At 36.0% G+C, this 14,375-nt stretch overlaps 1 protein-coding gene across 1 annotated transcript; it reads left to right on the top strand.

Annotated features, from left to right (window-relative positions):
- The first annotated feature begins 5,357 nt into the window (after positions 1 to 5,357).
- chchd7 (coiled-coil-helix-coiled-coil-helix domain containing 7) lies at positions 5,358 to 10,028 on the top strand. Its single transcript, XM_036521888.1, has 4 exons — positions 5,358 to 5,394; positions 8,484 to 8,561; positions 8,703 to 8,801; positions 9,231 to 10,028. Exons 2-4 carry the CDS (start codon positions 8,508 to 8,510, stop codon positions 9,333 to 9,335), a joined length of 258 nt encoding a protein of 85 aa, XP_036377781.1. The 5' UTR covers positions 5,358 to 5,394; positions 8,484 to 8,507; the 3' UTR covers positions 9,336 to 10,028.
- Positions 10,029 to 14,375: the final 4,347 nt, after the last annotated feature.

Genomic DNA, 14,375 nt, shown 5'->3' with positions numbered 1-14,375 from the left:
TAATTATTCAAACTTGACACCTGAGTATATCTATTTCTTGAAAGAAAACAATTCACTAACAATATCCTTGGCTTATACAATGTCTTTTTATTTCTGAGAAACTGAATGGAACCAGCATGTTTGTTAGAGGAAAAAATAAATACATCCAAACTATCTTTTGATTGCAGCTCAGATTTTGTTTCCCTGATAACTGCACATGCAAAATACAGTCGCAATATCATCATGAACAGCCCTTGACTGATGACTCCAACTCAGCAGTATCCGCTCATTCACTTTTGGTCATGTCAACACATGCCTTAAGGTACCAGATCTGGAAGAGTTTGTTTCAAGAACCAAAACCATGCTGTAACACAAAACATGGAGATTTTGTTAGGAATGATGACTAAGAATTTAGCTTTCATGCCTCTCCTAGAGGGCATCAAAGTAATTCTTTTTTTTCCCTCTTTCTGGCCTTCCTTGAATAAAGTGTAGCATGTAACATAATGAACCAAGAAATAGAGAATAAAAGGAAACCATGGCTATTACACCCAGATGATGCAAGCCATGTTACTGTACTTCCAAATTCACCTATTTATTCACAAGCTTTTGTTCAGGTTTACTTTCATCTTGCTGTATCTAATCCTGAGTAGAATGAATGTATGAATAAATAAAAGTCGAAAGTTGAATTTAGTCCGAATTAATTTTGTTTCAAATGATTAAGTTGGACATCAACTGCATGAACATGTCTACTCGTAGACAGAGGGAAAAGTTGCAAAAATGTAAGCACATTAAGCATTTTCATTATTAGATTTACAAATAAAATTAACCATGTCAATTCTTATATTTAACTACTGCACATGTAACAAGTAGTAAACTGTATTGCTTAAACACTTGTAAATTACATCTGTCTATAAAACAGTGTGCCATACTTCTATAATTATCTCTTTTTATCACATAAAATATTACTAGTGTTGAGTGTAACAAATTCAGCTGCAGTACTTGATACAATAAATTGGTTCAGAATTTATGAAACATCTTCACTGTTAAAATGTTTTGTTACTAGACTGAGGTATCAAACATCAGCTTACAATATTTCACATTGATGATAACTGATTTAACTAAACTCATGAAATATAATGTCCTTTTAATTCTCTACAGATAAAGTTAAGGATGGCAATTTATTTGTTTCTACGCACAATGCAAGCCACTAGTTATTTGAAAAATACTTATATGTTAAATACACTAAAACTAATCTTAGGTAAATTGAAATTAAATACTGCCCAATTCCTATAATAATGCAATCTAAACACAAATCTATAAAGTTGCAAAAATAATGCTTAATGTAAACATGGGTAACTACTGTATCACTCTGATTAAACAAATTTAAGGATGCTTAATGAGAAGTCATAATTATCTCAACACATGGTGACACAAAACAAACTTTACTATATCACAATAATTTAAGCAATTCATATAATCTATTACAGTACATAAGGTTGAGGAACACTAACACACAGGCTCATGTACTGTAAAAAACAGATCCATTACTGTGTAATAAATAATAATAATAAATTGCACACCATTGAAAAAAAAATTTGTAAAAAAATTAAATACGAATTTCTGCTACCTAAAAATGAACTGCAAAGTGTCATAATTGAAAAGTTTCCTACATAGGTTTTGGACATGCTTTTTAATGAATCTTTTTTAGACTTATGTGCTTTAAGATCATCCAGAAATTCTCTGTAATTTTTGTGATATTATGGACTGTTGCCTTTAAACTACCCACTCTTAATTGTTTTAATCTTAAAACTATTTTTAATATTTAGATTAATGCTATATTAGGACAACTAAACCACCCCTGTGGTGTCCTGAGATTAACAAAATTTATGTTTGTCATGGACTAGTATAAAACTTTTAAAACTAAATGCTGTGATGGTTAGCCTGATTCTTATAGGGAACACCTAATGATTTGATAAAAATTTCTCTAGTTAAAGTTGGATTTGCATACCATTACATAAACGGCTTACTATTATAAATTCCAACAAATAGCTGGAATGAATCTTTTCACTGTAAGACATCCTGTTTTGCACATGTGTTAACATGCCAAATTTAATCATATCTGCATCTTAATCTTTTTTATTTGTTCCAACCATTTCATTGTTCATGTGAATATTTGTTTGTAAGTGCATGTAATATGTTTTACTGATCAAAACTATTTTAAAATGGAACAATAATCAGCTACAATCATAAGTAATAAATGAAATGTAGCATAGTGTGTTGACAAAATTGAAATGATACAGTCATTAGCATAATATTTAGGTAAAGACCACACTTGAGAGAATCAAAGTATCTCACTTTAGATATGATGAAATTTGAAAATAACAAACTTGTGAGTTGACATACTTGAAATACAAATTTTAAGTACTCTGGAATCACAGACCTGAATTCCATTCAATATTTCAAATATGACTGAATCACAGAGCAAACCAATCCAATCACCACACACCACCACAACAAGTGCAGACATTTCAAAGACAATATGCAATCACAACACAATGTATGAAAAGACTGTCAAAAATATCAGGTAAAAAAAAACAATATATGAAACTTTTAAAATGGCAAATCTTTCTATTTATAATATATATTTTGCAACTGTTATCTAACTTTTCAAATGAATAAATCTGAAAATGTTACTGCAAAGGTAAAATAGAAAATAATGTTCAAATTTCACATGCATTCATCTTTTTGTTTGCATTCATAAATACAATTTAAAAGCATGTTATACAACACAGCATGAACAGACACTCTATGCTCAGCCTTTGGTTTACATGTGATTGTCAGTTAAGCAACACAAACAGCAACATCTTTTTAAAAACTCTAACAGGGTACTAAAACGACTCATGAAATGATTCCCATACGAGAGAAGCTGTGGAAGTCTGACACAACAAGCAAGAAGCCGGACAGCATGAAAAATAAACATTTATGACTGATGCCAACTGCATTAATCACTCGGGACATCACTAAAACTGAGTCAAGAGCTAGCCTGGATGAAACTAATGCAGCGGTTCATTGCTATACCCTGCTACATGGCATTTTTAAAGGCACAGACTTTACAAGTTGACATTTCTTCATTAGGAACACATAAGCCCACAAAGGATAAGCAGGTGAGTAACTCGTTCTAATGCAAGCTTCAGAAATAATCAAATCGATTTCTATGTTTAAAAAATTTGCACATATTGTGAAAACACTTATACAGTAACACGTCGAAACATTTTTAGACATAACGCTGACAATACAACTTCACCCGCGCATTTATATTTAGCATCTTACCATATAAATATACACGACAGAAATGCGGTTACATTTCTTGGTTCACTGTCAAATAATACCAAGGATAACAACATTGAGAATGCAAACACAAGAATGAGCCGTAACACTGCAGCCATAATAATGCTACTGTCCCTTTAAGATGCCAAACTCCTCGTTCCCACGTGAAACCAACATCGGCAGCACTTCAAAGTACTCAAAACAACCATAGCTTAATTCTCCATCCATCTAACTTCAAACCTATGCATCGACGATATTATTGCTTCGCATAAACTGTAGTCAAAATAGGTTAATAAATATGTATTGTTTGGGAAAAGCATGCGCAAAGACCGTGCAACTCGACACATGGTGTCATGCCATGCTAACTACCCTTAAAAATGGGATTACTTAACTTTCCGAATCAGTGCATAGTATTTTACCTTCAAAGACAGGATTATCCTACCGTATACCACAAAGAACATACATAAAATATAACTAACCTGCAATCTATTGTGCAAAGCCTTTCAGGAAAAAAACAGCAGTTTTACCAAGAGAATAACTTCATAATATAGGATGTAATATAAGATAACGAGTTTTGAGAAGCCAGTCCTATCAAAACACAATGAAGTTTCCAAACACAACCTTGCAAACACAAACTCTGATCTGAGCCGTGTTCAGCTAATGCATGAATTAATACGACAAAAAAGCTGGAAGACATTGTTCTTGGTGGAAAGGTGACATTATCGTTAACACTACAATATTTCTATATCAAAGCATGTTCTCGACGACAATAATGGGGTCGATAAATAAAGATTTGAGAGCAACGCATCTCTAAGCAAATGTTTAGCATAGCCTAATTAGTTTCCCTTCAGTTCTCCCTCCATTTTGGTTGTTTATGATATTGACAAGCAACTTCTTATTCGTTACTAATCTGTTTAGCTAGCTAACGCACTGCTGTCCACATCTTCTGACATACTCTATAATCATTTCCCATTTGCCAGCTTTGACCTAAATGTGTTTTAGATGCATACAAATTAAAAGACATACATTATATTTCATGTTTAATGCTGACAGGGAAATGCCAACTTGCTACTATCGATAAACGTATGTATACACGCTGTTATTCATGTAGCTACACATATGTCAAAATCGAAATAGTATGCACGAAAAATGCATTTTAAACATTTTCCAAAATTATTTTGGTTTGCGTTCCCCGTCGGATGTCAGCAGTGTTGTTATTATATTCAAAAAACTTAAGCTAACTATCTTTCCAAAACTTTTTTGCAACTTTTTACTACACTACTGATTTCCCTTGATGGTTGACATGAATTTGCGTGAGACGTGATATGACACTAAGTTTTAACACAATTTATTTAAATTTTCTTCATATTTATGTCTTCCTTTGGCTTTCTCTGAGGTCCCAAACAGGGGGCTGATTAACACAAACTTTTTTCCCTGCTCACCCCTCTCCCATAATTTGAATAACCCCGATATTTTAATTCAAGAAGGAAGTAACAATTTGCTTAATTTACGCCAAACTTACCGCGGGAGCCTTAACATCCTTTCTACGGTCTTTTTCTTGACTTTCAACTATTTTCCGAATTTTTAATAATTTTTTTCTCATATTTTTTGCTGGACGCGGCGGGCCTGAAAATTGTTTGCTTTCCCCTCTTTCCAGCAGCCATTGTGTATGCGCTGCGGTGCAACCAAACTAGGGGCTTGACCACGCCCACTATGAATGCCTCCCTCTTCTTATTTTCGATTTGCTTAACGTCATGTCATTTTCACATTTGTATACCATTATTGGTCCCCCTTTTTAAGCTAAATTTTCTAACTCGCTAGTTATATTGTCAATCGCAATTAAGTCGTATTACTTTTATGTGCAACAAAAGGTGGGCTATGACAATTATATTCACAATTCTATTGGTTTTCTTGCGTGTCAATTAACTGTATGACCACAATCTTATTCTTTGTGGTTCAGTGATTGGTCAGTATAACGTTCAATTATCTAAAGGCGTCCTTGTTGGGGTTTGGTTGTCCAGTGTTGGTAAATGACGTCCCAACTGGCATGAACGTGAATATGCAAGATTGCTGCGACTGAGAGAGTGGGTATGTAAGTGTGCGGCGTGTTAAGAAACTACAAATAATTACTGTCTGTCTAACCTGCAAGCGACCCGTCGTTTGGGGAAAACCTAGTTAGCTAACGCTAATGAATTGTTTTGTAGTATTTGTGAATGTTGTTTGTTGTGCTTTCGTGACGGCTAGCTTACTGGTAAGCTAATGTTAGCAATATAGTTGGATTGCTAGCCATGTTAGATAGCTATAACTGGCGGCTACCCGAAATGTGTGCGACGTTGAGCAGTCGCTGCTAGTATGTAACTTATCTAACGCCACAGGAATGAATGAGGGCTAGCCTGTACGCCACCAGGCCAGGCCATTGAATTCCTACTTTGAAGTAAAGCTGCAATAAGGCTAGGTGGCTAGCTATATTGCTAAAGATCAAATGAGGTTACGGCAACGTATGTATACGCCTAAGTTATCTAACGTTAGCAAGCATGCTCTTACAACCTTCTGGGGAGCTAGTTAGAGGTCAACAAATGAATGGACGCGTGTGAGTACGAAATGTTCATCTTCAGTTGAGAAGTTAGCTGGAATAGTTCGCTATCTTGCATGGACTTGTTTTATTAGCATAAAAGATCGATGTGAGCAATGCTCTGACCTTGTCATCTTACTACCTAATGTTAGGTAGCCAACGAGCAGATAAGGGGGCTAGCAAACCAGGGTTATGAACTATTGTGCAACAAAATGTCTGAAACTACCCATAAACAATATCGTTTTATGATTTGCTGTCTAAATGCAGAAAAACGAAAAGGCGATTTCCTTCATCTTAAGCTCATGTTGAAATTGACACAGCAAGGTGTTTTGGCGCTTGCTAGCAACATACTGGCCATAGATTTTACACACCATGGATATTGGAACAGAAACTGGAGTTTGAGGCTTCTTGAGCCTGAAAGTGGGTGGAGCTATTAGTTATATGCAACCAGTGAGGTTCCGCTCTGACATAAACCAAATTTTGGGAAGAGCAGGGTGTTTTGATAGATTCAGCGGAGTCAGTACTTAGTAGTACAGCACTACAGTAGTAGTACTAGTAGTAGCATCCGTTAACGTTATGAGGTTCATGAAGCCTAACTTCCATCACTGTACTAAATTTCTGCATTCCATATTCAATAACATGCTTTTAGTGACTGCAAGCTGCCTGAGGTTCAACTTGGGATTTACAGAACATTTAAGAAGACATAAAATCTAACAGCTTTAATGATGATTCTCTTATTGTGGCAGGTTGGGAACAATAACAGTAGTGGTTCATAACAGGAAATATAAAAACAGAGCAGGCCTAGCTGATAGAATCAACAGTCAACAAATTAGCTAACACCTCAGGTAAACATGCCATTTAGGTGTCAGGTTTAGAAGGGGGATATTATGCTTCCTACTATAATAAAATCATACTGTGGCATGATAAAGTTCATTTTTCTGTAGCACATTTAGTTAGAAAATTCCACTTTAACATTATACCTCAGTTATTTTGGTCTATCTTACAACCATCTCCTTGACCAAAATAACTTATATTGTAAATTACAAAGAGTCAGTATTATAGGTAGTGTAGTTTTCAGAATCTTAGAGTATTCATCTTTGACTGGGGGAATTTGTAATTCTGTTGTACCTCTGCCCAGTCTCTGAAGTTAGTGGTGCAAATGCATAGGACAAGTTCAGGACAATATAGTCTGTGTCATTGAAGATTTTCAATGTGTGTTTTACAGAAATCGCATTTTAATAAAGAGTAACATTTTACTCTGAAATCTTGTGTGCCTCTTTTGTTAGTCTCATCATATCCCAGTTGTTTGTGGATTACCACCATCATGGCTCTGTTCAGAATGACTACCATGAGTAACACTTTTAGTAACACACTGAAAGCTCACGGCGGCACTGCGTCTTAATTTGAAAAACGCAGCTTTCATACTAACAGACTGAAGGCTGCAAGCTTTTTGTAAATATTTATGACTTCGTAGTGATGCTTTGGCCTATAATTTACTTACAAATGAAATGTCTGCTTCTTATCCATCATTTTAAACCCTGTTCTTTGCTCATCTTTATTATTTGAAGATTGACTGAGCTGTTAAACTTTAAGGTATTAAGTGCATAGCTCAAACATTTCCCGTGAAACAAGCAATTCAAAACAGGTCATTGAATTCAGAGGAAAAAGGTTCTTACCTCTTACCTAGACCTAGATAGACTGATTATTTATTAATGATTCTGATCTCTAAGATATATCAGTCTTGGACAAAGGGAACAGAAAAAAGAACATTGACAACACATTTAGTGTTGTGACCGGTAAATGTATGAGAAAGGTGTTTTTTAATGATAACTTTATTTAGCTGGTTATTTCAGATTCAGACATTTTCGGTTCACTTTGTGAAATAACAAAGATGGAAACTGGTGATTGGTGATGTAGGATACAGCATATGAAAGGCCCAATACTTTACATTTAATAATAAGTTTTTATGTTCCCCCTCTAAAAAAAAAATCAAGGAATCTTTCAGTGTTTATTTGGAATTTTTTTAAGTGTGAAAACCAGTTATTAAATTCATATAGAATCTGTGTGAGTTTATTTTGTGATCATAGTATGCTTGCATGAAAAGTGTTTGAGGTCAAAAGAATTGTCACTGATAGACACTGATTCATACAGCAGCAAAATGTTTTTCCCCCCCAGTAGTGTGCAGTCTTTGTTATGATGTCACCAATAGATGGCACTGTTAGCTTACCTACATAGTTGCACTAATTAGACCAACTGCGAGCTTGCACAGTGGTGCTTTAAAACTTGTAGGTGAAAATTGGTGAAAAAAGCAAAATGTGCCTTAAATGTGAGTGAAAATCAGTTCAATCCAATTTGCTGTTTAAAAAAGGTCCTTTTTGGTGAAAATCAGTAAAGAACAAATATGTTGGGCCTAAACATATGGCATGTTTTATTTGTTGGTTTATTTGATTGTAAAAATTAATCTTTTTTTTTTTGTTTTTTGATTTGACCTTAAGGTTTACCATGTAGAAACTTTAATTCTAATTAAATGGCCAGTGCTTTGGTACATGGTGAAGGAGGAGCGTTACTGACATGCTGTACAAAATAAAAATTTGCTTCATTTCAGACTGTAATGTGATTGTGCCAGAGGATGTCGTCAAATGTACGGAAAGTTAGAGACCATGATATCAATCCATGTATTGAGGTAAATCACCTTATACAGAATGCATGAAATATTTTGTGAATATGGTGATTATGAAGAACTTGTGTTTTTATGCAGAATGTGCACATGTGAATCATTAACAAATTACAAAGTATTTACTTCTGTCTTCTGTTTTATTTAAAGGAAAGTGATGGTTCTAGGAAATGTTTAGATGCCAATAACTACAATAAAGATATGTGTTCAGCATATTTCATAAGGTACAAAAACTGCAGGAAGTTTTGGGTGAGTGCTTAATTCCTAAATTTCTCTGTTTTATGCAGTTTATCATAGCTTTTTTGGTGTTGAACCTATACTGTTTACAATAACTTGTATCACTGTGATTGCTGTTTTGATTATTTAGCCTAGAGAAGGTATATAGTCTGTAATCACACAGGAAAAAAAAAAAAAAAATTAATCATTAAAGCATTTCGATTTAAAACCAAGTGATAGCCTAATATCTTTGAAGCCAAATGGAAAACCACCAGGACTAAGTGCCTGATGGGGCTTCTGGTATTCAGGTGTTTACTTTGGATCACTCAAAATACCACATTCATGCACTAATTAGAGGAAGTGTGACTGAGGTTGGATTTCAGTAAGGAGAGCTGACATTTGACATTGAGGTGACCATGTCACCAACATACTGTGTCCAGTAACTGCTTCTCCCCTGTTCAGCATGACATAATGGTGCAGCGGAGACGAGATGGAATCAAGCCAGACATGCCTACTGCGCAGGAGAGACAGCAGATCCTGGAAGCCCTGGGAAGAAAACCGTACTGATGCATACCGTGCCTGATGCAGTCGATACGCATCAGTATGTTTGCTTTTGCACTATGGACTCATGTTGTCTGTATTGTTTTGAGAGGGAGAATCACAGAACTCGTGTGTTTGGGAGGGGTCAGGGGGTAGCGTTACTAGATGTAGTAAAAGATGATACAGTAGATGAACATGCAGTTGTTCTGCCTCAGCACTCAGTCACGTAATTGAAGTCATGATCCGAATATGAATTCAACTCATCTGATGTTCCAGATATGGACTAGCCTCAATCAGCTTAAAGCTGCCGAATTCTAGTTCTCCCAGACTGGAATTTATTGCCTTCCCTGTTTTATTTTAAAAAATGTATCTAATAACTTTGGAGGGCTTATGGAAGTTGTGCAAATATTGAGTATGAATGTACATTTATTTTAATACAGCTTTGTACAGATCTAGCACATTTGTTCCTGTGAGGCCTCAGTGTACATAGCCTGTCTTTTAAACCATAGGACAGCACAGGATTCAACCATTCATTGATCAGTCAGTTAGTCATTGTTAGTGATTTAAATAGGGTGGGAAAACTGCAGAATTACAGCCTTGAGAAAACAGAGGTGAGTAGCTCTGACAGAGTAACACCATTTTCCAAGGCTGGCACATACACTGAAAAAGAAATATCAGACATGCAGTACTGGCAAAGTAATCTCTTTCTTTTAGAACTCTTACAAGGTGATATCTACAATCATTGTCTACATGTTGGCAAATGGAGAAATGTGATGTGATGTATTTACACATATATACATGTGATGTATTGTTCAATTTACTGTTTAAATACTACGTCTGTGTAATGTGGAAGATTTCTACTCTTTCCAGAAACCATTCTCCTTGGGTATGAATAAATGCACACAGATATGCATAAATATATTTACTGCAACATAATTCCATAATGCTCCAGTACAACAATGTACTATAAGTCCTGAAAGTAATTTAATTCATTCAAATAAAAATAATATTTAAATGACTTCTAATGTGTTGTGGTTTATTATTGTGTCACTTATTTGTTATGAAAAATATATTATATTTTCAGTGAATTTGATCCACACCATGAATGTGTTGCTGTTGTCAGAAGTTGGCTTAATGTCCATTTTGATTATATTGTACATTTGGCTAATTGTCCCTTTAAGTACCTTCAATGCATTGCAGTGATGATTATTTATTACTGAACACGTCTAGAAATGGAAAGTTTACATTGAAAAAATCTTGAAAGCACTGACTCTATGGCCAGGATTGATCAAGATTGGCCATATCTATCCAAAAACCTGCTGTCTGCTCATTTGTAGAAGTAAAGTAAATTAAGTCTTCAAAATATGAGGTCTGGGAGGATAATGCCCTTGAACTAACATGACATGAACTGGTCAAAAAGATTCATAAGTGATCTTAGTGTGCTTCATGTAATATGGCATTGAATATTTGCAGGACTCCTTTATTCTGGCACCACAACTGATTGCGGCATTGCGGTACATAATACATTTTATTTTCTTGTCCCTAAGCGTGCAGAGTGTCATTATGATTCATAAGAGTTATTTGAATATGTTCAAACAAAAGTATGTGACACACATTTGAAATGGATGTTATGATGGATTAGGAATGTATTATGAATGTGTTCATTTAAGATAAATTATGTTTTATAATTTTATAATGTACTTCAAAATAAAATACTTCCCACAATGTGTTATGCACTTAAGTTATAATGTAATTCAGAAGTTCATTTGTCAACTGAAGCTGTAAAAGTGTAGAAAAAGGGCAAGAAGAGGAAAAAGTTCACAGAAAAATGGTTCAAAATGCAAGTGTTTCAGTTGTAATAATAGCTGTTATATCAATAGATTTAATATTTTGTTGAAAAATTAGAGAAAAAATCCTGAGATTGTTTGGTTGTCTTGGTTTGGAAAAGAACCCACTGTTTATTTTTTTTTATTATTTTGCATACTGAAGTTCTTTGGAGTTTGTCATTGGAGTTTACATTCTACATATTTGTATTTGATATTAAATTGCAATTTAATTCCTTTCTTTCCAGTTGTAATAAAGTAAGGAGGCAACAGAGACGAGAAACGTATGGTCGTTTGCAGTTGGTTATAGCAGAGGGATTGTTAATACATAGATTGTCAAAACATACTGTTCATGTCAGGGGAACTGGAAATCAAGGCGCTTGCTGAGGATGTGATTTTTTTTTTCATTGCCACTAGATGGTGTTGTCTGCATGTTGAACATGTTTTTCAAAATTGACAAATGAAAGCATGCAAGTTACAAGAAAATGTACTACTGGTTTCAGTGTAAGACTATACAGGTTGTATGAATGAAATTTTGACAGTAACTAGTAGAGTAATGTGTATGGTAGGAAGTAGACCATGGTCCAGGAACCTTGTAACTTCTGCCTGCCAAATATTTTTGCATGAAAAAAATTAGACACCAAAGCAAAAGTCAATACTTGTAACAGTTTTGTCAATACTTGCTAATTTGAAGTATTGCTCTTCCTCTGAAATGTCACCAACATTAAACAACTACGAAAAATCAGTAACATTTACATAATGACATAAATCTAAAGCAAGCTACAGGATGTCACTGATATGTCAATTGCATCTGTGGCTATAGCGTGAGTGGAAGGACACTGAAGAAATATGCCTTGCCATGAGGGTTTTGCTGCGAATAAGCAATCCGTCACCGCGATTGCTACAGTCAGTAATTGTGTATGTGCAACCGCAATTTGCTCAAAGCGCGGCTACAAACCGAAAAGAGGCAAAGATAAGTAAAAAAGAAAGAGACACTGTATGATGAGAGGCACCCCACCCACTCATGCCATGTAGAGCAGTGACTAATGCGCTCTGCCACGTTTCAGCCGTTGCTCATTTGCATGCAGGGATAGACATTGTTGTGATTCGACAGGCTGTTATCAGGAGTGGGTGTTTAAAAGTCACCTTTGTAGCATGCCCCACACACAGTCCTTTCATGTGAAGGGGACTTAATGCTCTGCCACCCCAATGAAAATGCCAATATTAACTCCCACAACAACTGGATCTGACAGTTACTCTGATGGGACGGGGCTACGGTAATGCCATCACGCCGTGGTTTCTGCATCACGTAAATATTCCGAAATAGGTTGTGTCTCGCTGAGCAATCACAGCCTTGTGAAAATGAGAGTGGATCACCCTTTAGGGGAAACTGTTTCAGTAATGAGTAGAGGCACAGCAGGGTGTAAGCAAGTGAAGAAGTTTAGCCAAGCGAGTGTTTAGCGTTCTCTGATGGTCCATAACAGGGCCACGGTCCTAGCTCTGGTCCTGGAGGTTTGTTATCCAGCAAGTTTTACATCTGTTATCAAACTGGAATTGAGGGGGGAGTTCATGTAGTAAAGATGACAGTAGGTTCCAGCAGGAGTTTAACTGAGGAGGCTGGAACAATGCCAAAGGTTCGCTGGGATCCAGTCTGAATAACATGGCTGTACAAGGGGATATCAAAGCTTAAATGAGTCTGACATCAGGAAAAGGAAACCACAGTTCTTGGAGGTAACTAATGCCTCGACATGAAACTGCTTAGAGTTTTTTCATTGTGAGATGGAAATAACACAAGATGCCTTTCTGACAGTCACTAACGTTCACCAACAGCAGGTGTTAATGTTTCCCTGAAATCACTGGCTTCAGTTAACTAATTAATACCTGAGTGGGAATAAAGGCCAGATGTCTGCCATTCTCTGGAGGACATGCCAATTTTTCCAGGAATGGAGATGGCTGGCTGGTGGGGTTATGAGATTCACTACATGCTATTGAAATGGACACAAATTATCAAGGAAACAAGGTCATGAACTGACAGATGTGGTGGACTCAAGTTAGAGTGGTAGATGCACAGTGTGACTCACCTTGTGCACTTATTTTGTTTCTTCCCAGTAGGAGTCACTGTTGTCACGGCGTTTCTGGTGCCTGGACAACCCATTCCAACCCTTGGTGTAATTAATTCATACATCTTAAAATTTAGCAAGTTTTCAGATATTAAAACACAAATAAAACGAGGCACAACCAACAACCTGAACTGGTTTGTTCCTAGATCAATGCAGAACAAACAAAACAGTATTAATTATATATTATGTAGACTGTGTTTCCAAGACCACTGTTGAGATGCCTCTGATTTTAGAGATGATATTAAATGGGGGTTAGAATATTAAAATAAAATTATACATTCAACAAACATTGAACACTTTATATCTGTCAAAATAACTTATTGTTTGTGTTTCTGTGTAGATGGCTGCTTAAATTTGAGCACAGCAGGAAGCCTTCCCTTATTTTCCCCTTGCAGTGGGAATGCTGTTATGTTTAACACGCCTCTCTGGGTGTTAAAATCATAAACTCAGCTGACAGCAGATGTGGGCTACAGCGTTTTCCTCCTCCAGTGTGACATAAAGCAGTCACGACAGACTTCAGTGCATGACCAATTTCTCCAACTTGGCAACAGATTTGCACTCTGGAGTCTAAGAGAGGAACATCAAATTTGGGCGGATGATTTTTCCCCTGCTGGTTGTGGCTAATTTTAGTTGCCAAAGAAAGGTACGTTCAAGTGATCAAAAAAACTTGCAGCTTTGGTTAAACCAGATAGATGAGTATATCATCCTGTGAACATCCTGCACTATCACTCTGTAAGTGCTACATACTGTAAACAGATGAAACCCATTCCTTAAAATTGCTCCTTAGAATTACTGCATGGATGAGGAAATGGAAAAGCTTTACTGTCATCACTACTGTATGTTTACTTGATATTCATCATGAATATGTCCAATTAAGCAGGCCAGCTGGTCTGCATGCCCCTTTTCCTCTAGCAGACTAAACGGTGTAATTATGCTTGCTTATGTAATGGTTTATATGCATTAATATCTCTCTAGTGACCTTTGAAATGCATATATTAACTCTGGATCACCCGATCTCCTGTTTCTCAAATGGTACGCACTTTGCCCTGTGCAGTACGTCCCACTGTATCACGGTTTTCTATGCTCTACCTGCATTTAAGAAACATGGTAAAAGAATGTATTAT

The sequence above is a fragment of the Megalops cyprinoides genome, chromosome 2 (assembly GCF_013368585.1).
Source record: "Megalops cyprinoides isolate fMegCyp1 chromosome 2, fMegCyp1.pri, whole genome shotgun sequence".
Taxonomy (NCBI): Eukaryota; Metazoa; Chordata; class Actinopteri; order Elopiformes; family Megalopidae; genus Megalops; species Megalops cyprinoides.
Note: the sequence above shows the minus strand (reverse complement) of the source record. Positions and strands in the feature narration are given on the sequence as shown.

Coding starts and splice junctions, on each gene's coding strand:
- chchd7 (XM_036521888.1), top strand. CDS start 8,508: ATGTCGTCAAATGTACGGAAAGTTAGAGACCATGATATCAATCCATGT. Junction 8,562..8,702: donor ATATCAATCCATGTATTGAG/GTAAATCACCTT, acceptor TTTTATTTAAAG/GAAAGTGATGGTTCTAGGAA. Junction 8,802..9,230: donor AAAACTGCAGGAAGTTTTGG/GTGAGTGCTTAA, acceptor TCCCCTGTTCAG/CATGACATAATGGTGCAGCG.